Source organism: Scomber scombrus, chromosome 5 (genome assembly GCF_963691925.1).
Source record: "Scomber scombrus chromosome 5, fScoSco1.1, whole genome shotgun sequence".
Lineage (NCBI taxonomy): Eukaryota > Metazoa > Chordata > Actinopteri > Scombriformes > Scombridae > Scomber > Scomber scombrus.
The window spans coordinates 3333698-3358805 of record NC_084974.1 but is presented as its reverse complement, the minus strand read 5'-3'; the positions used below and the strand labels follow the sequence as shown (position 1 = coordinate 3358805).

The 25108-nt window shown below is 38.8% G+C and overlaps 1 protein-coding gene across 1 annotated transcript in view; it reads left to right on the top strand.

Annotated features, from left to right (window-relative positions):
• sgsm2 (small G protein signaling modulator 2) overlaps nucleotides 1–25108 on the top strand; it is an 85429-nt gene that overhangs the window by 38079 nt on the left and 22242 nt on the right. Inside the window, 3 exon segments of the mRNA XM_062419166.1 lie at nucleotides 13205–13373; nucleotides 21666–21833; nucleotides 24302–24369. Of these exon segments, the coding sequence (XP_062275150.1) occupies nucleotides 13205–13373; nucleotides 21666–21833; nucleotides 24302–24369 (405 nt within the window).

Genomic DNA, 25108 nt, shown 5'->3' with positions numbered 1-25108 from the left:
AAAGGCAAGGCTAAACTGGTGCCGCTACGGCTCAAGATCTGCACACAAACACCAGTTAATTTCCAATAGCAACCGAAAGCAGATGCAGATCGGTCGCCATGCCAACCCTCGCTGACCCCTTGACCATCTCCGCTCCCTCCCTCACTCCCTTCCTCTTTCCTTGAAACATCCTCCCATCCCACACAAGAGAGCAGAAAAAGGCATGAGAGGCAGAAACCTCGAGAGACTGAGTTAATTTACACTAAATCTTGCCGAGCCGATTCAGGAGACTCTGATCCTCTTCACACACACACACACACACACACTCACACACACACACACACGCACATACTGAAGAGTGCTTCCTGCCCAACACTGTCAACAGTCCTGTTTTCTTTTCCTTGCTGGGCCGGTTTCATCTTTACAAAGCAAATATCAGCTTTTGAGATTTCTTAACATCACACATCTTAGTTTGTTGTGCTTTTACTTTAACTCAACGACAAACCAACCAGGCTGCTTCTTCAGCTCTCATCCCTGTTGATTAATAGCAGCCACCGGATACCGGAAGCTGGCTTCTTTTAGAGCCTGAATCACTGGCAGATTTTATGAGTCAGGTAAGACTGTTAATTAAAGCTCCAGCAGATTTCTTATGAAGGAATTCACAAAGCGGGAGGTGCAAACAGAAAAAGAACAACCCATCTCCTGCTTAATTGAAAAGCCTAACATCTCCCTGCTCACTTAAAGAATTTAAAGGCAAAACTCAGGCACTTATAGCAAGCGCCCTACCCAGAAACTTACATCTTTTGCCTCCTTTGGTTCATAACTGGTAAATATGAGCCTCCTCTCTATGGCTGATTGATTTCACCTCGCAACAGTTTTGGGTATAAAATTTAAATTTCTTATTTTCCACTGGCACTGATAGAAGAGTGCGGCTATAATTTGAGCGTAGTCAGTGTGTTTCATTTTATGTAGGCAGGATTCATGTTTCCATTTAGCCTCGTATACACAGAATTTATATGCTTCTCTAGTTTTTTGTAACCGAGCGCAGTCGTTAAACAGAAATAATGAAAGAAGTATTAAAGGAATATGAACTTAGAGAAGGCAGCCTCTTGGCAGTCATAACTCTGCATCTCTGGAAGGATCACAGTTGTTTTTTGCATTTGGTTAAGCTGTTTATTTAGTTTTATATCTATCATATATTTTATTTACTTGATGCCAGTAGAAAATGAACTACTTAAATTTGCATATTTCACCAATATTTCTTCCCACAACCACAGAAAGTAAAATCTCTGATATAGACTGTACACTACCTGCCCACAGCAGACTTTTGTGTAGTACACTGTGTACACAGTACTTATTTGAGTAGTGCACAAATTTTGTCAGGTTAGTGTTATCTCAAATCAAACACGGCTGTTGCTCTCTTACCAGAATTGGCGATTAGCTAGTTAGCAAGCTAGCAGTAGCATTAGTGTTAGCATTTGCATTAGCAGTACCAAATCATTACAGACTGCTAAATAAAGCCAAGAAACCTACTAATGGCTTATATGTGACAACGGTATAGTGGTGCTTAGTGCAAAAAACACATGTAAAATTTACATTTGTATAGCTTGGCGATGTTTACCGTAGTTACAACGTTAATGTTAATGTCAGCTACACAAGACCTTTTTAAAGTTTGATGACACTGGCTACCATTAGCCACCAAAAGCTACTGGTCATACTAGACAAAGAAGGGTTGTAGCAGAACATTCCTGAGTGTGCTGAAATATTACTAACTTCAACTTTAGTAGAGGACAAATGTGCTCTTTCTTTCTTTAAATATTACATAGCTTCTTGCTTTGTTACAACAGCAGCTGAACATCTTTAATCTTGAACAACAGACTCAACTTTTGCTCGCTTCACACCAGAACCTCAGGGCTTTTTTCAGGCCAGTTTCATCTGAGATTCTTTAAAGCCGCCCTAAAGACTGAACGGCTGCAGAAATTGCTGCATAAACACTGCTTTGTCACTTGTTTGGCTGCAGACTTTGTGATTTCCTTGTGGGAGTTGGGCAGCTCGAGGAGAAAGTAGGAGGAAAGAGAGAGTGTTCTGTTCTCTCCATTAAGATCATTCTAATCTCTTCAGTTTTTCATCTCTCCTCTCCTCTCTTGTTATTTTTTGCCCTGTAATCCACTCCATCTCTCTCAGGACACTCTTGCTGTCGTATCGCTGATGTCCCTCACTATCTCTCTCTATTTGCACCTAGTAGAGAAGTGGCAGCATGACTCATACAGTCCAACAGGTAGAGACTGTCAGAAATGGACAAAAATAGCCCAGAGTACATTTATATCAGACAGTGTGCTGGAAAAATCTTGTGACGACTCAACTGTATATTTAAATATACCTCAACAGACGATTTGTTGCCTGGACTAAATATGTCATTTGCCTCCAAAAAAAGAATAAATCAATTTTGAATACTTTGACTACACAGTCTTGATCGTGACATGTTGAACTTTGAGAATATATAAAATCACAGTACATTAGCTGGTATATCTAGCTGTAGGGGCAGAGGACCCCGTCAAACTCTAATCCTTAATCAAACCGTTTCATAACCCAAAGAGATTTTTGCTTTTCAGTGGGGGAGACTCATAATCACTTCCAAAAGTATTTCCTCCAAGGCTTTGAAAAAGAATCATCCTCTTTTCAAAGCTTCCGTGGCTCCAAGATCTTCATTCAGAGCTGTGTGTGTAGGGACGTGAACAGTACATTATGTTATGGGCTATTGAAAGATAAGTCTGATTATGGATTCCTCCCCGTCTGTGCTGGGAATATGGGTGATGTCATCTCATCTTTTATACATTTGGCCCGTTATCCTTCTTTTTTTTTTTTCTGTACAAAGATGTACAACCAAAAAAACTTCCTCTAAAAGTATCATCTACATCACCAATAGCAGTTTTTTTTTTTTTTATCACTATCAATATATTTTAGGGTGGATTTACCCTTTTAACGCCCGAAATAATGAGTACTACAAATCTACCATCAGGTATTGCTGCATTTAACACAATAATAAGTAGTTTGACATGGTAGAGTGCATGCCCTTGAACACCTGGGGAAATCACCCACACACAGAGATACATGCTGTAACCTCATATACACTTAAATATTAATGCACAGTTATGTCACATATTATTTGGAGGCACAGACATGCACTCTGTTTGTCTGTCAGTTGGCACAGCCTGAAGCTAGCAAGGTTATTAAAAGTCATCAATCATAGCTCACACGTACATGCAGTTCTATATTATTATTATATGTAACTCTGACATAATGTATGTGCATTTTATTTACAGCAGTAAATATTGTACATTAGCCTTTCAGCACGTTCTCTAAGGTATGCCACACTGTATATCACCACACATATTGAAAACATGAGCATGGCACAAATAAAACTGTGAATCCTGAATCTTATATACATACTCAGACATGTCATGAACAAACTAAGCAACAAAACATGTAAAACAAAGATGGTGCAGAAATTCATCCTCGCTCACATATACCCCCGTTAATGTGTCACCAATGTCCACATTGAAATCTGATTACTCATCACATGCTCCTCTCGTTTGTACAGGTCCAAAAAAACAACAAGACGAAAAAAAAGATGCTGGCCAATAATGTAGCTGTGCTATTGTAAAGACTTTTCCTTGCTTTTCAAAGTGGATGAAGAAGCCTCGCTGGTTCGGATCAGTCGCGTGTGATTACATATTTCCGTTGACATAGTTGTTATATGCGGATTGACGACACAACTGCATTTATAGTTGTGTTCAATGTGGTCACAATGCGAACATTGTACTTCTAAAAGAGACAGCAGCAAACCAAACCAAAGATTTTCAGACACATACAGACAGGAAGTGAGACAAGCGCTGCTGCCTAATTAGCTTTGTCTTCATTAGATCTGCAAATGATCTCAGTGGAGACAGCACCAGAACCAACTGACACTAACTCCCTAACACTTTATGCTTTATTTTCTAAACCATACTCTCACCGCAAATACTTTCAAAGCCCAGTCAAGCAAAACATGAAAATACAAAAGATAAGTGAAAGTAACTGTGCAGATAAATTCCCACAACATAAATGAATCATCTTAATTGGCCAATTAAAGAAGAAAAAAAAGTCTCAGCACCATTGGCACATTGGACAGATTTACAGGCAGGTTGTGTAATCAGTAGTTCACAACCTCTGAGTATCTATTTACAATCCATCAGCACAGGTTGTGTATGTGAGCTATAGCTTAGTTTTATGGCCACTGCTAAGAGAAACATGCATATAGATACACTATTAAATATGTGTATAACTGCTTTATATTGCAGTTAAAATAAAGACCTGAAGCTCAGAATCTTAAATCATCATCAATCTGCATTAATCTATATTTTTAATTTAAACGACTAGTAGTAGTGTGAACAGGATGCTGAAAACATGGACAGTTACTGTAGAACCCAACTCTGCAATGCTACACAGCTTACTAGCCTCTTTTTCCTTAATGTTTCAGTTTAATGGCTTGTTTCCTCTGTGTCTGTTCAATCTCATTGGTCTCATCAGCCCCCTAAAGCAAATGTTCAGCTCTGTTAAACCAACCAAACAGCAGTCAGCAAACACTTTTCTGGTGAATACAGTGGAACATCTACCACACAAACTGCAGTAAAAATGTTGTTGTGCTCTGTTACTGTTCTACAGCACAGCTTTCAAGAGGATCATTAGATACAGTATCCATTCTGTTATGAAAATGATGGGTCTTAAGAATCACCCAGGTCTAGATAATCTATGAGCAGTGTCTTACAACACAGATTCAGCATTTTTCTCCACAGTTATGGACAGCTTAAGTCCATTAAAGTATCATTAAACCATTCCAGTAAGTCAGCATGCGCATTAGCAGGGACCTGGAACTGTGACACCAAAATGGTAGCACACCTGTGTTTTTCCTGCTAGAACATGTCAAATGTCTGTGACATTGTGAAAAAGACTAACCATTTACTAACATGTTGGCTATTATGATGATGATTTTTCTGCTCTCTCTCTCTGTTTTTGTTGGCAAACGTCCCTGATTAACCTGTAAGATATACAAAACTGTCTTGCATATTGAGTTTTTTGCTACTGTACAGAACGTTAAAATGAGTCTGGTGTCTGGATTAGCCGATGTTGCTCATTTTGGCATTATGAAATCTTTATGTAGTATTGTGTAGCACATATACAGGAGATTAATGTCAATGTGACACAAAATTGCAATTTATTATTTTGTTCGGTAAAAAATATGCTTGGCCAGCAGATTTTTTCATCTGCCAGTCCGCTTGACAGGAGAGTCAAAAAGTCAATATGAGACATTGACTTTTACTCCAAACAGTCTTCAAACACATTTGCAGTACTTACAGTAGAGCTGCTCTTTAAAGAGGAGACTCCAATAGAAATGGTTGGCAAAGTCCTCTTCAGTCAAGTACTCTTACCACTTCTGTCTATTGCTGTGTGGTACCTCTATGCCATAATAGACATACAGGTACTGCACAGTTAGTAACCAATACTGATTGGCAATACTGTCCAAGCATAAATGCGTCAGCATGACCTATATCAGTGATTCTCAAATTAGTGTCTGCACCATAGTCAGCGGGCCCGCACAATAATTAGCTATAAATGACTTGCTCCAAGCTGTGCAATAAAAAAAGTACGTCCATAAGCAGGGGTTATGGTACATAACCAATGTTGTGTCCCTTCCTCCCACCCACTCTAGCTTTGTGCCAGTAGAAACTCTGATATGATAGTGACACATCACGTCAATCTGTTATGAATCACTCACTTCACTCAGGGCTCTGCTGCTGCTTAGCTTGGCTCATCAGCTAGCTGTCAAGTATGGAGAAATATTTGAGTCAGTCCATGTTGTCAAGTTACACTAAGCCCAAACTAGCTCATTTGACAGTTATCTCAAGTTTTGTTTTATTGAGATTTTATCGCGCAATGGGAGACAAAAATGCGTCGAGTGTCTTCCGTTGCCAAGAAGCCAGTCAAGCTAAAGTGACATCTGATTACAGAGCACCCAAAATTTGAAGGCCGATCAGAAGAATTTTTCTGCCAAATGAGAGAGAAACACACCAGAAAACACTGATGGCTCAACGGATTGCTAAATGTAAGAAGCCACAAACCATTGCACAAGAACTTCCCACATTATGCTTGGGGCAGAGGCAGCTAATAAATTGACAGCTGTAACTCTCGAATGACACCATGAGGAGGAGAACTGAAGTGAATTGAACTCTTGATTGACATTCAGTCACAGCTCCTGGATAGATTGTTTTCCTGCGAGCAATTTTCTATTCAGTTGAACGAATCAATAGACATTGCCAGTGTGGCTCAGTTGATTGTTTCTGGGAATGGGAAGGGAAGTGATAAATAGAGTGCACCATGAACGGTTTAAGGGGGACTAATTCAAAACTTTGCACTATTATCCCCATTTTTACAATTCATGGCATCTTGCCCCTTTCTATGACGGCAGGTTTTTTTTACCCACCTTGGAGATGTGGTAATGTTGAAAAGGCATCAACAATTTTTGACAAAACTTTGTACAAACTAGTTTCTTCGAAGGTTCTCAACCTTTTGTAACTTAGGGTTCACTTCTAAATTTTCCGAGGACCGCTTGCTTAAATGAGAAAAAAACCTCCATAACATGACAAAAAAAAAGAAAAAAAAAGGGCTGTAAATATGTGTTATACCACTGTCAGCTGTAATGACCAAAATAAATAGTCTGATTACCCTCAGTGAGACACTTGGGCTTGCCTCTGGGAAATGAAAAAGAATTGGTCTAGACTTGCTAGAAATGCCTCAAGATAACTTTTGCTGTGATTTGGTGCTATATAAATAAAACTGAATTGAATTGAGAAAAAAAAAGAAAAGAAATAAAGTCACTGTGGGATGGGCAGAGGATGACATGCAGAGTAGCATTCTAAGTTGCTTTCAGTATGTTCCTTGCCTTTGATTTTGTGACACATTGAAAACCCCTGACCTACATAAATAGGTGGTGGTGGAAGGCAACAGAAATTTGATTGCCTGTTATGACAGAAAGAGATATTGACTGGCAGCCAGCATCCAGAATGAAGCAAGGTCAACATACTCCCATCAGTTCAATGGACAGAGCCATGTCTTCCAAAGCTGGATCCACAGATAGTGGCTCAAAAATCCAAAGGTTTCCATGTCATGACTCTTCTGGGAAGTAGTCTTCAAACGTCTGTGACAACTGAGTCAAATGATGAGTTATAGCACTGGAAATGTTGAAATGAAGAAAGGCTTCCAAAGTTTCACTTGGGAGTAGCATGTCAAATCATTACCCCTTGACTCTTTTGTTCCAAAGAAGGATCCTTCATTTCTATCTGAAACCAAAAGCACTGCTTTGCATTGATATACTGCAGCTGATTTAACAGGTCAATTGTACCTGATACGTTGGCCAGTTTTGCACCATCAGTGTAATGTTCAGCAAGGGGGAGTGCTGCCCTTCCAGAAAATGTGTGCACTTATTTTCTCAGTTCAAAAAGGCCATTATGTTCTCTTGAAAGCCACTGCAAAAGATCTGCATCAAGTCTTTTACACAGAGCAGCAAAACACCTTGAGTTGAGTGCGTGTGTCTGAATATAGTTAACAATTTTCATAGTCACATGTAAAACTTCTGCTGACATATGCTTTGTTGCGAGACTCTCCCCATGCAAGAAACAGTGCATCCACTTGGCATCTGGTGCTGTCTCTTGGATCTGTTTGACAGCACCACAATGTATTCCTGTAATTGATGCAGCTCTGTCTGTGCAAACATCTGGACAGTATTTCCAATCGAGATTTCTTTTTTTTTTTTGGTGAAGTCATCATCAAGGCACAGTGCTTTACAATATCTGCCGTTGTTCTCATAGGAAGCTCTTTGCAAAACATCCTCATGTAGACTACTGTCTAACAATAGTCCACTCATCCAGCTGTATAAGTTCCCCTTTATTATTTCCACAAGTTGGCATTGGATGTCATCACTCATGTCAACAATTCCTCTGCTTATGGTGTCGTTGCAGAGCGGTATTGACTGAATTTTGGTTGCAGTTGCCTCCTCCAATAAAAGCACATATCCACAGGGCTAAGCAGATAAGCTCCTCTGGGATCGTGAAGGGTTTCTTACTACGGGCTACACAAGTAGCAAAAATTATAACTAGTTTTCAAAGTGGCTTTTGACTGTTGTGATGACTTCATGAAGTCTGTCTTTTTTCTTCAGAGATATTCTTTTGGCTTCCCAACACATCCCAGGTGCTTTGTGTTTAAATGTTTATGAAGTTTTGATGGTTTTAGCGCCTCATTTGACAGGATTTCACCACATTAAACACACAGTGCTTTCAGCTCAGCATCACTGCCTGCCATTATGAATCCAGATTTAATGTATCCAGTGTCATATATCACTTGTAATGGTGCATGGTTGTCTCCCACATTACTTCTTCAATTGAAAACGGATCCATTTTGTGTCACTGCATCCTAGGGAACATTAGCTAGCTAACAGTGGCAACGCATTTGTCTTGACCTGATGACGTGTCGTTATTGGCGTGGTGATATTTAAGCTGAATTCTTGAACACAAAGATATAAAAATAACTAGATTTGTAAATTACCAAAAATTCTAAATTTCAAATTTTAATTTAACCATCTGACAGTACCACTGCCTCTATGGCCCACCAGGTGGTGCTTGTACACTGGTTGAGAATGGCTGCTTTAAAGGACAGGTTAGCCATTTTTCAAGTCTGTCTTGAAACAACCAACAGGAGCCCTTACGTGTAAAAAAGTAAAAGTAGATCTGAAGCTAATATGAAGTCTCAGGAATCCAAATGAGTCAAATTAAGTAGATGTCTTTCAACATAACAGCCTTTTTAGGGCCAAAGTGCCAAATGACTGTGTGGACACACTGTAGATTTTGGCTCCCATCACTTCCATTCAAGGCACATTTGAAGAGCATCTTTTAATTGCCAGTATGAACAGGAGGAATAATTACAGCGAGGAAAACCACTTTAACTGTTCATATAGACGCCTGACTGTAGTTTTAAGACAAACTTAACATTTTGTGACCCCATCTTTTAAGGCTGGGTCACACCAGGAAGTGACACAGCAAAATACATCTTGTCTTTGCCAAATATGTGGCTCTGGATGCTTGGTGACTCAATGAATACCCACAGTGCTAGTTGGAGAGCTACTGTAGTTGTGAGCTAATTCCTGACACACTGAGACCTGGGACATTAGTAATAATGGGCCCCAGGAGCTCTATTTTCTCTGAACTGGGCTGTTTGCACCTCTTTAAAATGTTGTTCTCGGAATTGTAAATCATTTCATTCATTAAAGAAGGGAAACATCTCTCTGAGCTAACAAGCGAGCTAACTGCTCGCTAAATATCTCAATGAGCATGGAGATTTTTGGTGATAATAAAAATGAAAGTATAAATAGAATATTAATACAGATTGTTATTTTACTACACTACTAGGAATAATGAGGCCATTATTAAACTTAAAAGAGATAAAGGTTTTACAAAATGTAAAACAATCATTTAAAATATAAAATGACAATGAAAAAAGTTTTCTGCTGCTCGCTTTACTTGCTCAACCTCACACTCACTACAAACACACATTACACACTTCCCTGTCCAAGAGCACCACGAAAGTATGAATGGATGCCAACAATACTTCTTTCATAGGTTAACATGTTAATCTGTCAGAATAAAGCTGCATCATTTTAGCTGAAATCTCGAGCCTCTCAGCTGTTCTTCTAAGGCTAGTGGTAATAAAAGCAAGACTACTACACCCATAAAGCAGAAGTTTTTTTTAATCCAACATCATAACATAATGATGTTGTTGTTGGTCATTATATTCCACAGCATCCCCTCATACAGGAGAAACAGGAGTAGGCAGCCTCAAAAGCTCAGCACTGATATATGAATGACTTAATGCAGATGTGCTTCTTCTCTTTGGTTTACAGAAAACCTTAATGTTTATGCACCTTATTAAAACTTTTTTAAAGCACTTTGATCAGTAAAAACCATCTCCAAACATACAGCATAATGAGAATGAGGCAAATCCTCTGTTTGCATTCACTTGGGTAATCGTGTCACAATGTTGCTTTTACCATCAGCCCTAAAAAGCTCATTATGGCCAAAGCATTTATGCAGCAATTACAGAGGGAGGCAGGCGTCTAATGGATGGATCACAGCTAGAAAGACACTGCTTACCTCCATCTCTGCCTTATTTCTGCATATTTCTCTGGGTTACTTTTGTGTATTTATCCGTCATACATACAATACGTCCTGCAGATATGCAACAATGCATTAGTGCTTTTGCATAGCACATTTTCTGTGTGTATGGTAAAGCTGTAGACTTTAGACTTGGGCTAAGTCTGTAAACTGTAAGCACTGACAACACTCATACAGGTCGTTTTGGGAGTCATTGGAAATAAACATAATCTGTTGTTTGGTAAAGAGAAAGAGTTGCTCCATAACCTAATGCGCATTTTAAATCGCATCTCTGGCACCAAAATTAAACGCAGAAAAGCTTCAAATTCAAATGAGAGAAATTTGCCTTTCATTATAAAAGTAATTAGTCTGTACACATAAACAAGGAGCTTAGTAGTTACCCATTATCTAAGAAATAACCAGTTTTCCTCCATATGTAGCTCTTATTCATGTGCTCATGTGTTCATGTCCTGCTTTTAATTATTACAAGAGTGAAATATTACTGTTTTTTCTAATGGTGTATTGGTGTATTCTAAGGTTTTTGTATAAATGCTCCCACAGCTTAAAGCTTAATAATACCTGATGTCAACTGCAGAAAGACTGTCTGACATTACCGTAAGGTGCATGATGATGCATGATGTGGAGATGAGCCTATGTTGCCATTAATCTGAAGCCATATTTGTAATGTTAATAACAAGTCACCAATGTCAAAGTCTAATATTATTTTCTGTCCTATACACTGTAAAAGTATGAATGATGCTAAATTTAAGCTTGATTCATTCGATCATTAGTTCATCCAGTGAAACACATTTAGAATCAGATTAACAAACCAGTAACAGCTGTTTACTTATATTCACAGGAGGTGCCATGAAGTCTGATTTCTGATTTCTGCTTAATCATCCCCGATTTTGCTGTATGGTTATCATCCACACTCAAACCAGGATCATTGCAGATATATAACAAATATGTTGCTAAAAGTTCTTTCGGGAATCACTCTCTTTATCATGCTTTACATCGTCTCAAGTGCTCAAGACTTGACTTGAATTTGATCCAAAAGACTTAAAAACAGCTCTGCACCTTCTGTACACATAAGTCGTGATGAAGCTCTTTTTTATTTTTTACAAAATCACTTTGTTTGGCTTTTTCTCATGAGTTACATAATCCAGATTTCCTCAAAGTGTTACTTTCTAGTCTCACACTTACATTCTGTTGCTGTAAAGAAATTGTCAGGTGGGCTAATTTTACAGCCCACCATTTTTCCTGCAGATTTCTATCACCGCTGCTGAGAGCCAATATCCCCCCACAGATCATTAAAGTTTTATAAGATCCTTTCTTTATCGGTAATGAATGGACAACACAAGTACCTGCAGTGTAAAGGGCATGCTGAGGGAGCAGCTGTACACAGGTTACTACCACCAGACCTCTAAATATTTAAAGGTGATGTTGGCGGTCAGCAATTGCATCTCACGTTTCAAAAATCACATTTCAGTTGAATGTGTTGGTTCTGGTTTGTTAAATGGCCGTCATCTCTTGCAGAGGAAAGTGTTGACTGATTACATTATCTCTACACACAAATCCATTAGCAGAACTCTTGAGAAAGCCTGGAGTTTGAATGAAAAGAGGAGTCGACTTTTGTGTAGATACAGTCTGGTCTAATGTAGAGGACACTGTGTTCATTTACATACAAATGACACATTTCATACTCTACACCCTCACCTTTTTTTCCATGGCTTTCATTCACATCTCATGGTCTTCCTCAGCAGATGCTGTTTGTTCAGTTGTCAGTGACAAAGATATGTTATGGGGTGGTAGGGGTGTTGGGAGGGGGTCTGTGGAAGAGGACTCGCTCCATATGTAGATATAAAGGGCTCATTCTAAAGTAACAAAAACTCTTATTTTATATTCTTATTTTCAGGTGATTATACACAATTGAAAACATACTGATGAATATTATATTCCATTTCTGCAAAGTCCGCTCTGCTACATGTCACTAAATCAAATCAAATCATTCTTGTAAACAATGTTATCAGGGCACCAGGTGCTGGGCTGTTTCTTCTCTGGACCCTCCCGTTCCTTCTCTCCGCGACCTTCACATACTCTTAGTCAAAACAGTTCACAAACACAGGCTTGGAAATTTACTGCTTCTTAACCTTTTAACTTGTGGCCTTTACTCTGTTAATCCTTTAAAAGCAAGAGTGTAGGACAGGCACCTATCTTTATTACATGTCATAAAAATAGTCACGCTAATCATTCTAAACACCTTAAAAGTACGATCAATGAATATAAGACATTAGTATTACTGGTTATAGAGACATAAAATGAATAAGACATTTGTATTTTCCCATCATCTACACACTGCACCTTTAAGTGAGTCATGAGGCAGTAGCATCACAGCATTACATGAGGTCAGAAATAATAACAACTATATGTTAGAGCTGAAACTGTTACTCTATTAGTCCATACTAACTGTTAAAATCTGCCACTTCTCCCTGTCTTATGTGAGTTAACTGAATATCTTTAATTGTGCCATTTAATAATTTAATTGTCTTAAAGCAACCATTAGTTGCTACAGCGCAACATTTGTATACAGACACATTTCTTTATGCCACATACCGGTATGTGTTGTCAAATTGATGAATGTGATAATTTACCACAGTTTTACGTATTTGCAGCTTTTTTTTAATAGTCAGCATATTTTTTTTTTTTAAGTGTTGATGTTTTCTTCATTCACTTGCACATGTCTTCTTTAGTTGCAGTGTGTTGAATTAGTTACTCTTATCCGTTATGGGAAGATACCATCCTCCTCATTTCTTCATTGAAGAGAGTAATAGGTGTTTCACTCACTCACTGATTTTAACTATCTCTGTCTCATCCTCTATTTTGAAGTTTTTGAGTAAGCTCCTAAACTTCCAGCCTTTATATCTCTTCTATTTATCCTCTATTTTTTACCTCTCATCTCCATTAATCTCTTGCTCCTTCCTCTCCAGCTGCCATCGAGGCCTGCCTGTTTCACCTGCTGAAGAGACGGGCAGCTGGCTTTCTCCGCAGCGACAAGATCGCAGCCCTCTTCACTAAGGTCGGCAAAGTCTACGACACCGCCGGCGAGGTTTGCCGCAAAGTGCAGGAGCAACTCCAGCAGCAGGCTGATCTCACCAAGTTAGTGATGCAGACCTCTCCTCCCTCTTCTGTCACTTTGTGTCCATTTTACTGAACTGAATGGAAGGGCCTGGCTGAGTGTTTGTCACATGAAAGAAATTGTATACATTTGCTGATGAAGACTCAAAGATGTGACTGAAATTTCTGAGTTGAGATTATTTAGTTTCTCACACACAGAAACATTTCATGTACCTATCGGATGGATTAGACCAATTAATCAAATCTATACACACATTCATGCTCTCCAGAGGGTGAGGTCCACTGACGTACAGTAGGTCACCCCCTCACTTTTTTTCTAGCACCACTAGTCAAAGTGATCAAAATTCAATATGACCACTATTTTGCTTTATGTGCAAATACCTGCAAAACTGATGGCATCCACATCAGCCTCAGCTGCATGTTAATTAGTGTGCTAATTATTGCTAATTATCCTACCTTTATAGTTTGCACAAATGTGCAGGAGCTGTGCTTGCAATATATTCATGCAGCTCCAGCAAAAACACATTCGTGAGACATTAGGCCCCATCTTGCGGTCGGCGCACAGTGGATGTGTCTTTGTTAGTTTCCCCCTGACGCAGTTGTTATTTTTCTCCCCCTGCGCCCGCGTTGTCTAAATAGCAAATGCACTTGCACCGAAAGACACTCTGCTGCCACTTAGTGATTTTATCAACAAGAAAATCAACTGAACATCTGTGGTTAAAACATCTGTATTAATCTGTTAATGAATGTGGGTGATTCTTACAGTGTCTGTTATCTATAGCTGTTTATACTGTAGGACTGATAAGTTGATAAATCTGCAGCCTCTGAGATGCTTCACAGAGCACAGTGCCATTACGCACAGCCGCTCATTGTTTATTAAATCAGCTGATGACACCAGGCTGCTACAGTATAACCACACACACGTCTACACTCACCAGACTGGTCAATTATAATTTACTTTTCAGCAAAAGTAAGGTTTTATTCTTGAAACACATTGCTTGACAAATGCGCCGTTATAATAGCAATCCGCCAAAGTGACAGCGCTCCTGGCTTTTAAAGGGGATGGGAGATGACACTCTGATTGGTTTACCGCATGTTACGCCCAAAACACGCCTATGATTAATGAGGGGACTTAAGTCCAACCCTTTTGGACCATGCGCCCTGGCACATTAACCATTTTTCCGCTGTTAAAATAGCAAAAGTGGATTTGGACACGCCCCAAAGACACTTGCACCACGCGCTTCACTCCATCCGCTATAGATAGTTAAAATGGGGCCCATTATGTGCCTGTTTACTATCAGTTAAATGTAAAATTGCAAATCAATTTTACATGATATATAAATAATAAACAATGACTTTCATATTTGAGTCCCCCTAAGGATTTAATGTTGAAGTATTCACACACTTCCTGTAAGTAAGATTCATTCTATACACATTTTAAGATCTATTTAGGCATTATCGACTTCCTGTCATTCCTTATACACCAGGTCAGTATCTCCATGTCAAACACACAGCTGCAAATACACTCCGTCAGCAGCAGACAATCTCTGGTCAGATGAGTGTTTACTAAAGCTGAGCAGTCTGTGTGCACACTGTGATAAGCCTTGGGCGTGTTTCAAGGTGTGTGTGTGTGTGTGTGTGTGTGTGTGTGTGTGTGTGTGTGTGTGTGTGTGTGTGTGTGTGTGTGTGTGTGTGTGTGTGTGTGTGTGTGTGTGTGTGTGTGTGTGTGTGAGAAGGGGGGGTTGGGGGGGCTGGTGTGTATACTTGCATGCGTGTTTGCATATGTATATCTGCGTGTATGTGTGTACACACAGAGTATGATAAACTGCTTTATTTGCAGGCACTTAGGTACTAGCCGAGCTGTTTGCAAGCCCATTAATTGTCCATTAGCTGGAGCCACATGGCTACCACGTGTCTCTCCAGGGCTGCAGAGAGAGACTACCAAATGGAGGAGAGAAAGCTCTGGGCAACACACACACAAAAACATATACACACACACACACACACATACACACACACCTACATGTCTGCATAAATGATGCAAAAACAATAGAACATGCAGTCAAAATGTGTAGCAACAAGACATCATTGCAACATTGCAGTATTGCACTTTACGTAATGTAAATCAGCGGAGTTAAATGTGTTTGGGTATGCTGGGCGCTCAGCTCTCCGTCTTCATATGAGCTGCCGTCTCTTGTTCATCTGTCACATCTCATTGGCCTTTATTTCCCCAGACAGACTGCACACAACATTAAAGCATATTATTGTTTATGGATCTGTTTTTTTGCGCAAGTCACGCCCCTCCGCCAGAATGCATACATGCGTTCATGCACACTCATAATCTAAACATACACACACACACATACATACACACACACACACACACACACAAGCATGTTCCCACCCCCCTTCCTCTCTCCTCATCCCACCTCAGGGCTCCGTCTCTCATTTGTCCTGGTTGCCGTGGCAACGTGGTTTACGCCACTGGTGGCGAAAGAAGCACAGAGCATGATGGGAAGCATGAGGTGGAGAGAGAGAGAGAATATGAGCAGACATCAACAGAGGAATAAAGAGTTGCAGTGGTGAAATGAATAGTAATTACAGCAGAACAGGACTGGATGGTCTGGACCTCTCTGTGCGTGTACGTGTACGTGTGTGTGTGTACGTGCGTGTGTGTGTGTGTGTGTGTGCGATTCAATGCCAGTGACAGGTCTGGTGAAGAGGTTGTATTTTAGCCTCTGCCTGCCAAAGGCTACTATGTCTCCTTGTGTCTTTGTGATGTATTCCTTTATAACCTAACCTTTTTCCCCTCACCAAGAGATCACAGTGATAAATACCAACACATCAGTCTCTTTTCCTCTCTCTGTTCCTCTGCTTCTCTTTTCCAACATACAGGGTAAAGAGCAACACTAGCATATCATCTGTATTCATTTCCTATTGACTAGCAGTAGCCTGCTTAGTTTACTGGTTCTATATAATATAATAGTATTCACTAAAATGAAAGTCGATCTTGTGTGTGTGTCAAATGGGCCAAGAAACACAAATGATGGTTAGATAGTTTGCCAGAAAATGACATAAAATGGTAAAGTATCACCCAAACTGTTTGCTGTTAACATCCAACACAGTATATGGAAGACTTTCAAGGGAACAGCATGGGGAACCATCAACAGCTAGTGGATTAATCTGCCAGCATGTTTACTAATGTTGGCTGTGTGAGCTGTTATCTTATATACTACACCGTCTTTCAGTTTGACAAGGTTTTAATGAGTGTAATATATTGAAAATATTAGACTGGATACATTTCAGTAGGAAGTAATTACTGATAATGACATTTGTTGTCTTCCTTGTCTGATAGTTCTGCAGCCTGATATTCTCAATAGAGCTGCTGGAAAGTGTTTTTCTGGGCACATATTATATAATTTGATGGAAAATGTCAGTGGTAATACAACTCTAATGCACAAATTGGAGAGTAGATTAAAGGCTTTTCTCGAATATGATGCTGAAATCCAATCTGCATTGATTATAGTTGAATCACAGTATTGAGGCACTTCTTTGTAAAAACCTCAATGGAGTTGGAAAAAAGAAAGAAACGTGTTATTTCGTTTGCTGTAGAGAGTTTCACCGATTTGTAAAGGACAGTTGTCTTGTCCTCTACAGTATAAGTAGACCAGCAGCTGTGATGATCTGACTGCTTGTTTCTTACACAGGTGGACTTTGTCACAATGTTGATCTCAGAAATGACTTTGGTGACTAAAATGTTATCATAACTCATAGAAAGTGATTAGCCAAAACTCCAAAAAAATCCAAGTTGTAGTCTAATAAACCAGTTGTGGAACCAACTGCTAAAGTAATACCTCCTACAATTGATGTTACATGTACTACATATTAGCCAATCGCTTTAAGGATACACCTTTAGTGAATTTCTACATGGAGGCATTTTAGATTTTAGCAAAAATGATCCTTCAAACACCGTCACACCACAGCTTTCTGATGCTGGAGTTCAATGGGATCTGAACATTGGACTTTCTTTGTTTTTAAGGTGTTTTTATCTTTTAAATCATACTGAACAACTAACACTTTTACTGCCATTTCAAAATGTCTCCAGTAATATTATGTATAAAACTCATAAATACATAGATCAAATGTACTGTACATCTGCCTTCGTAGCTGTTAAAACCTTGTCGCTCGTTCATTGAAAATGTCAGCGCAACACACCGTCAAAGCCCCGTACACAAAACCCAACATCACATCACGGATTTCACATTATGTGCAATCCATAATAAATCACCCCTGACATATTCCTTTGCACATTCATTTTCATTTGTCAGCTCAAAATGCAATCTGGTTGTAATCATTGTAATCAATTCAGTTAGCTCCATGTTGACATTTGGAATTCGTAAAGACCAATGACAGAACACGGGGAGGAGGAAGAGAGGCAGCACGCTGTAGGAAGAGGCGATTTACACATCAAACTTTCTATAATTACAAATAGATGATACACATGTGTGAATAGATTCTAAGTAACAATACATCATCACGATATTCTAGTTTATTATGCTGGTTTTTGAATGATTTAGGAACAGTGGCACATTACGTGAATTTCAAAAGTGAAAAGTAAACTGAAGTACTAACCCAGTGAAGCAACATTTCCCAACACTGACCATAAAGACTGCTTCTTTCTGTAGAAAATAAACCATTTTTATTCACCCCTAGCCTCTCCTTCAGCTACAATGAGCACAATGACATTTAGCAGCCAGCACAATGATGTCCACTGGAGAAATGGACGAGCACTTATATTTCCTTGCAAAAGGCTGGAAAGATGACCCTAACCATTGTTATGGTGTGTCATGGAGTGTAGGTGAGATTATTATGTTATGTTATGCACTAAAAAAGGAATAATAAATTGAACTGGCACTGTAAACTTTCCATACTCTAGTAGTGGTGAAGATTCCTGGCACCCCTCATAATACCTACTCTGCCAAGCAAAGTACTACTTAGCCTCAAAAGAAGCACCAGCATTGCATCATTTTTGTGTTATAGGAATATATAAGAGATTTATTTTCTGAAAACAAGAAACATTTAAAGCTGATAGATGGTTTATTACACTCCACAAGTTAAAATTATAGTTCGAGACCAAAAATTACTGTTATACCTTTTTCATTAATCTGCATTTAAAAGTAATCAAAGATGAATGTTTTGCACTGTTTATTTGAAGGATTAAATAGATGTACAATGTATTATTTTGGTAAATGTTTAATTTTGTTTGTCCAGAAACATTAGAATACAAATTTCATATGTTAGAACTCTGATGGTGTTACAGAATGAAAGCTTATTACAGAGACGTAATGTGTGAAATCTGTGAAGTTTTTCCTATGCTTAGATTAGATTTAAAAAAAAAAAATAAAAAAAAGGTTTATTTGTCCCTTTTTGGATAATACATATACATCATCATAAATAACACCAAAAAATGATTCAACTTTTACTCCAGTCAAAACATGTTTCTAACCGTTCTGAGGGTCAAGGGTCAACCCCTTGGATATACATTATTAGTTTGGTTATTAGTTCAGTTCATGTAATCATTTTTATATAACTCATGAAAACATACCTCAGTATTTAAACATTGTATAACTCATAGTCACATTTCCTACTAAATTAATTTCTATAGTTCTTTGCATAAAGGCAATATATACAAAAGTCAGTGATGCACCTCACCATTACATGCACAGTATGTATTTATTTAATAGTACTGTATATTGTACTTGCACTGTAGATGGTGCATAGTGAGTTTAACTTTACTAGAAAATTGTTCACTGTAAAAAACAAAAAAATAAAGTATATTTTAAATGAGAAATATATGAAAAACATAGAGAAGAACACAATGAATGAAAATAATAGTAAGTCAAATACGTATGTTTGCAGTCTGTAGTGTGTATCATAGACTGTATAAATCACAGTGGTCTTACATAGATGGTGAACAGTATATTGTTTCATGAAATCCATGACCCTGAGGAGCCACTGTCGAGGGTTCGTTCCCACTCCCACTCTGTTTCAGTGTTATCAACCTTGAGTAGTGTGCCCTCAGGGATAATGTCCAGGTCTTAACTTCCTCGACTGAAAGACAAAATGAAAACATACCCACAAGCAATGATTCCAGGGTTCAAACCAGCACAGACCGATGGAAGATGAAAGCTTCAACAGCTTAAATAAAAATATCCACCTAGTTTGGTGATGTTGAGAAAAACTGTCATTGACTTCTGGTCAAATTTGCACCATTCCCATGCACGTGTTTGTATGATTTCAAAATAGTTTTATACATGTGGTTCAACCTTGTTATGAAACATATCCTGCACATTTTGTAAAGACTGGACAAACCAATATCTGATATATATTCTGATTTGTGTAATGGCACACCTATTTCTTGTAATGCCCCCTAGTGGTCAATCCAAACAAAACAAGAGCTGAAACGAATCAATTAGTTGATTAACATTCCTGGTATTTGATTAGATTGTGGTAATAAGTCACTGTTTCCAGCTTCTTAATTGTGAGGCTTTCTGGATTTTCTTTGTCATACATGGTAGTAAACTGAACATCTATGAGTTTTAGACAAAACAAGACATTTGAAGACTTCAGGAAATTGTTGTAAACAGAGCAACAAAAAGACTGAAAGTATCATCCTTACATCCTGTCAGTATTGTGGAATATATAATATACATGTATATGAAATAAGAATAGTGCAAGTAGTAAAAAACTAATATATAGCTTGAGTTAAACTTTAAATAGAAGTTACAGATTAATTATAAAGGAGGAAATGCTCATTCTCTGTGTGTTAGATGAACGCTGCAGGTTTTATTTAGAGAAGACAGACCCTGTCTCTTCTGCTTTCTGTCTTATCTCTGACATCATCCTGAGCTCCCTCCATCCTCAGGAGTACTGTCACTGTGCGCGCACACGCACGCACACACACACACACACACACATATACACATACACACACTCTCTCGAAAATGGTAGGGGACTAAAAAATCGTGACTTCGATGAAAATCTCCTTTTCACAGACACACTCACACACACGCACTGGGGGATTGCTAACATCGTGACTGAAGCAGCGAAGCCCCCCTGAGCACAGACTAACAAACACACACTCATTAGCTTTCTGAAGTGGGTGTGTGTGTGTGTGTGTGTGAGTGGTTTTGTCTGATTGCCAGAGATCAAACTCAGTCTGGGATATAAGTGCTCCTCTCTCAGCCTGCCATCATGCATCTGCCTCCATATTCATAAAATACATCACCCAGATCATGTCTAACATAAAATGGCACCTCTTTGTCTGACATGGTACAGATTTATTGAAAACCAAGCAGTAATGAGAGATATTATAAAGAGTTATAAATACTGATCAGATGTAATAAACTGATGATGCTGTTAAACGCTGCCTCCTGATGGTCAAACACACAATTCTTTTCATTTACTAACCTCCACATCACTCACATACATACATAGACATGAACTGCAGAAGACATTTTACATCTGTTTTCATAGAAGAAGTCAAGTAATACTAACCAGTTGCACTAACTATTTATAAGGACCATGTGTGGACAAACATTCCACACATGGTCCTGCAAATGATGTCAAAAGGACATCTTAATTCATCAGAAAAAATATGTACATTTCTGTATAAAATTCACTTCTATGTACACTGTGACTGACATTTTAAAACTGGCAATATTATCAGACATTAGCTTACCACAGATGTATCGGCTTGAAATAATTAGCTAACATTAGTTCTGGACTAATCAGCTCTTCTGTATAGATTAATCCACCAGTAAATCATATTTATTTTTCTCAGTACATATCTTGATCACAATTCTTTAATAACCAAATTTAAGGAATCCCCATGACAAATGTTTATGTTTGTTATGTGTTGGCCTCGGGGCAGGAGTGTCCAAACTATCCCGTAAAGGGCCGTGAGCCTGCAGGTTTTTGTTCCAACCAATCAAGACAACACACAATTCGACCAATCAGCTGTCTGAAGACTGAGATCAGTTGATTGAATGAGTTCAGCCTGGTGTGCTCCTGCTTGGTAATGAAAACCTGCAGCCACTTGACCCCTTACGGAATAGTTTGAACACCTCTGTCTTAGGAGTTAAAGATGCTGCCCATGTGACAGCTTTTTAGCAGACATTTTAACATGTCACACCAGGAAAAGCACAGGATCATTGTCAAATATCTTCATACTCTTGAATATTGATATCACTATATCTATATGCAGAAATGCTTGTTGATAGTAGTGTCCTGCCTGTGCTTTGTGCCCTACAGAAGAACCCAGAGCGTTGGACATGAACCTCTGAGGAGGCAGGGATCCTCCACCACCAGTCGCCCCCCTCAGCCGCTCTCTGCCCAGGCCATCAAACACATCTGGGTCCGGACGGCGCTCTTCGAGAAGGTTCTGGACAAGATAGTGCAGTACATCGTGGACAATTCCAGGTGATTTGTTGTATTCATCGCTCTCCAGCATTGCACAGCAGTGACTAACAGCACTCCAGCGTCGGCTTTGTTGTAGCTGAATGATGAACAGTCCCTCGAATTACCTATTTATGTGTTCCATTCTTCTCTCGCGTTCCCCTCCCTGCTTTCTTTGTTCTGGGCTCTGTCTGGCTAACAACCGCTGCGTGTGCTTCAACAAGCTGGCCGCACTCGGTGAAATGACGCACCAGCACTTCACTGATCAAAGACTCAAACATGAAGTGCACTGATGGAGCTCAGAGATATACCACTATGTGAATCACACGTGTAAATGGAGAAATATCCACCTTAAATCAAGAGTTGTTCTGTTTGATGTTGGAGTTTCGTTAGTCCTGTTGATAACTGGGCAAATACAGAAAACTTGACATCATGTTCAGACAACTGCAGCGTAGTTCTAATCTGACATCTGTGTTAAATGTCAAGTTTTGTGTCAGTCCCTCTGAGAAGCACAAGCACTGACATGTGTGAGGAAATCAGGTTTCTGAGGCAAAGCAAGGTCTTTTGAACATTATATTATACAATATATGTGATATGAAAAAATATCTCTAGACTTAATCTGTTTTCCATAATGACATCATTGTTTTTTTGGGGGGGGGGTTTCTTTGTTGGTAAACAAACTGTTGTGAATATGAGATAAAACATGTGAAAGTATAGATGCTACTTTCTAATAAGGCATCCTTAAGAAGTGGCTAGTAAGTTGTTACTAATGCACTACTACTTTGTAGATCAGTTAAATAATCTTGGGTTGCCAGGATGTGAGATTTCTATTGGCTGGTGGATTTACTTCATAATCTACCTGTAAATATTAATACATGTTTAATAAACTGTTAATAATAGTATCTTGATCCATATCATTTTCCACGAGGTAAGTGCTCATACCTGAACATATACACTATGTATATATGAAGTCAAAGATATTTTTCTCAATTTTTCAACCCCAAAGTTATTTATTAATGGCTTGTAATTAGTCTATAAATCCATAGCACACAATTGATTAATATTGATAAAGCCATTAGCTGCACTGTTTTTGATTTAGGGTATTGCTGCATTACAAAGTGGTATCTTTTTTTTCTTAAAGGAGACATTTTTAATACTGACAGCAAGTGTTTAAAATGGCTACTGCAGTCCAAATCAAAATATTGGAGAGAGTTGTCTCCACATAACTGTCTCCTCCCCAGACTTAAAGCTCACGCAGGTTTGTAGGTCGGGTTGAAACTATCTCAGTTGATCCAGTTTGTTTACTTGCTTCCATGGCTGCAGCACACTGTGTTTGTGTGTTTAGTGTTTCATATCTCACAACCTAGGGTGTTGAAACGGTCGTCAACCTGAGCTCACAGAAATAAGTGAAATGACCACAACCTCTTAACACTGCATTACGTGGTGGTGGCACATAGAAGGAGCAGTGGGCATATCATACAGACCAAAACAAAAACAGACGTTCTACACCTGAATGGAAATCTGGAGTGGAGCATGCTGGTGGCTGTAGTATTATGGTCAGAGAGGCCAGTATATCAATTTAGCATGTTGACTTAATCTCTGATAACATATAATGGCCATTTTATGAGTTAGTACAGGCCAAATATCTTACATACTGGTCCTTTTAAAACAGACAGTGGATGATTTTCTTCTTTTGTTTGGATTTATTATTGATTTATTTACCTCATGTTGCCCTGAGTTGGGGTAACAGGGTAGTGGAGGAGAGTGTTAAAGCTGTCTAAACTGCCAGGAATCCTATCAGGCTAAAAGACATGTTGCACAATACATAAACAGCTATAATCATATTTATTTAGGTTGCTAGTGTGGTAGAATATTATGTCTATGTTTGTTAGTCCTATTGTAATCTCAAAGTATAAAAAAAACCTATGATAGAAATCAAAGTTGTGATACTACTGATACATTACATATGTGTCTGTTGCTCTTTAGTATTTGTCACTTTACTGTAAATGATTGTCCCTGGTAGGATCCTGTGAGAGTTCTGACTCAATTTTTCCAGTAATCTGATTGGTCAATAATAGTCCTTTTGCTGACAGGTTTGGATCCTCTGAAGTTAACCTGAAGCAGGTTAGCTGTGTAGCATGGGTTGCTATGGTGATCCATCCCGGTGAGCCTATGACTAACCTGCTTGTCTCACTTTTCGAAACAGGCCCCAGGATTCAGTTCAGCTGTCAGTTTTAAGTGAGGGACATTCATGTGCTAATGAAACGTTATGACCCAAAGCATTCATAAGCAGTATATAAACATTGATTAAATGGTTTATAACAAACTATAATGTAGAGTTGTAAGAGGATATATGGATATTTCTAAGTATTTATGAATGTATGCAGTATTTGTCAACACTTATATCTTCTCCTGAAGCTCAGGAGGACTACTCATTAAAAACATTTAATAATGTTGTCCTGTGATTCACTTTTTTCTGTTCCTCTCTGCAGTAAATACTATGAAAGGGAAGCTCTGATGCATGACTCAGTGTTTGGGCCCATCTTGGCAGCCCTACTGGGTGAGTATATTTCACTGTGGTTGAACTGCCAACATTTCTAATATTACCAGAGGCTAGTAACAAAAAGTACGAAACTACAGCATCCAGGACAAATGTTCTTATATTCATGTATAATAAGATAATGGATAAACCAATTAGACAGTCATTCCAGGAAGTGCAATCACTAAAATGACCACAGATTCAACCCAGAGCAAAACTATTTGTAAGAGCTTTCAGTTATGTGCTACCTCCACTGCCAATGTGGAAGCAGGAGCTGAGAGCAGACAGCAGGCAGGAGACTGAGGCAGAGAGCCCAGACACAACGTTTAATAAGCAGAGAAACAGGAACAAGCACAGGCAGCCAGGCAGGAGCAGGAAACAAACTGGTCTGCAAAGTAAACCAGAGTAGACAACTTGAACAGTGTGACAACTGGAAAATAGATAATAAAGTCTCTACCCTTTGACTAATAGTGGTAACGAGGTGCAGCTGGCAGTAGCTAATGAGAGAGTCAGCATCAGGTGTGCACAGAAGTGGCAGCAACATACATTACTGTGTTCAAAGTCTGTGTTCATGTATTAATACTAACACTAACAAAAGTATACGCCGGACTTTATTCTGGCAGACAAAAAAATCGAAGCGTTTTAATTTCTGACGGGAAATGACGTCAAACTGATTCTTGTTTTAAAATGAAAGTGACTGCAGTATATCCACTTTCTTCTTCATGTACTAGATCCGCCATTTTATTATATAGTAGATTTT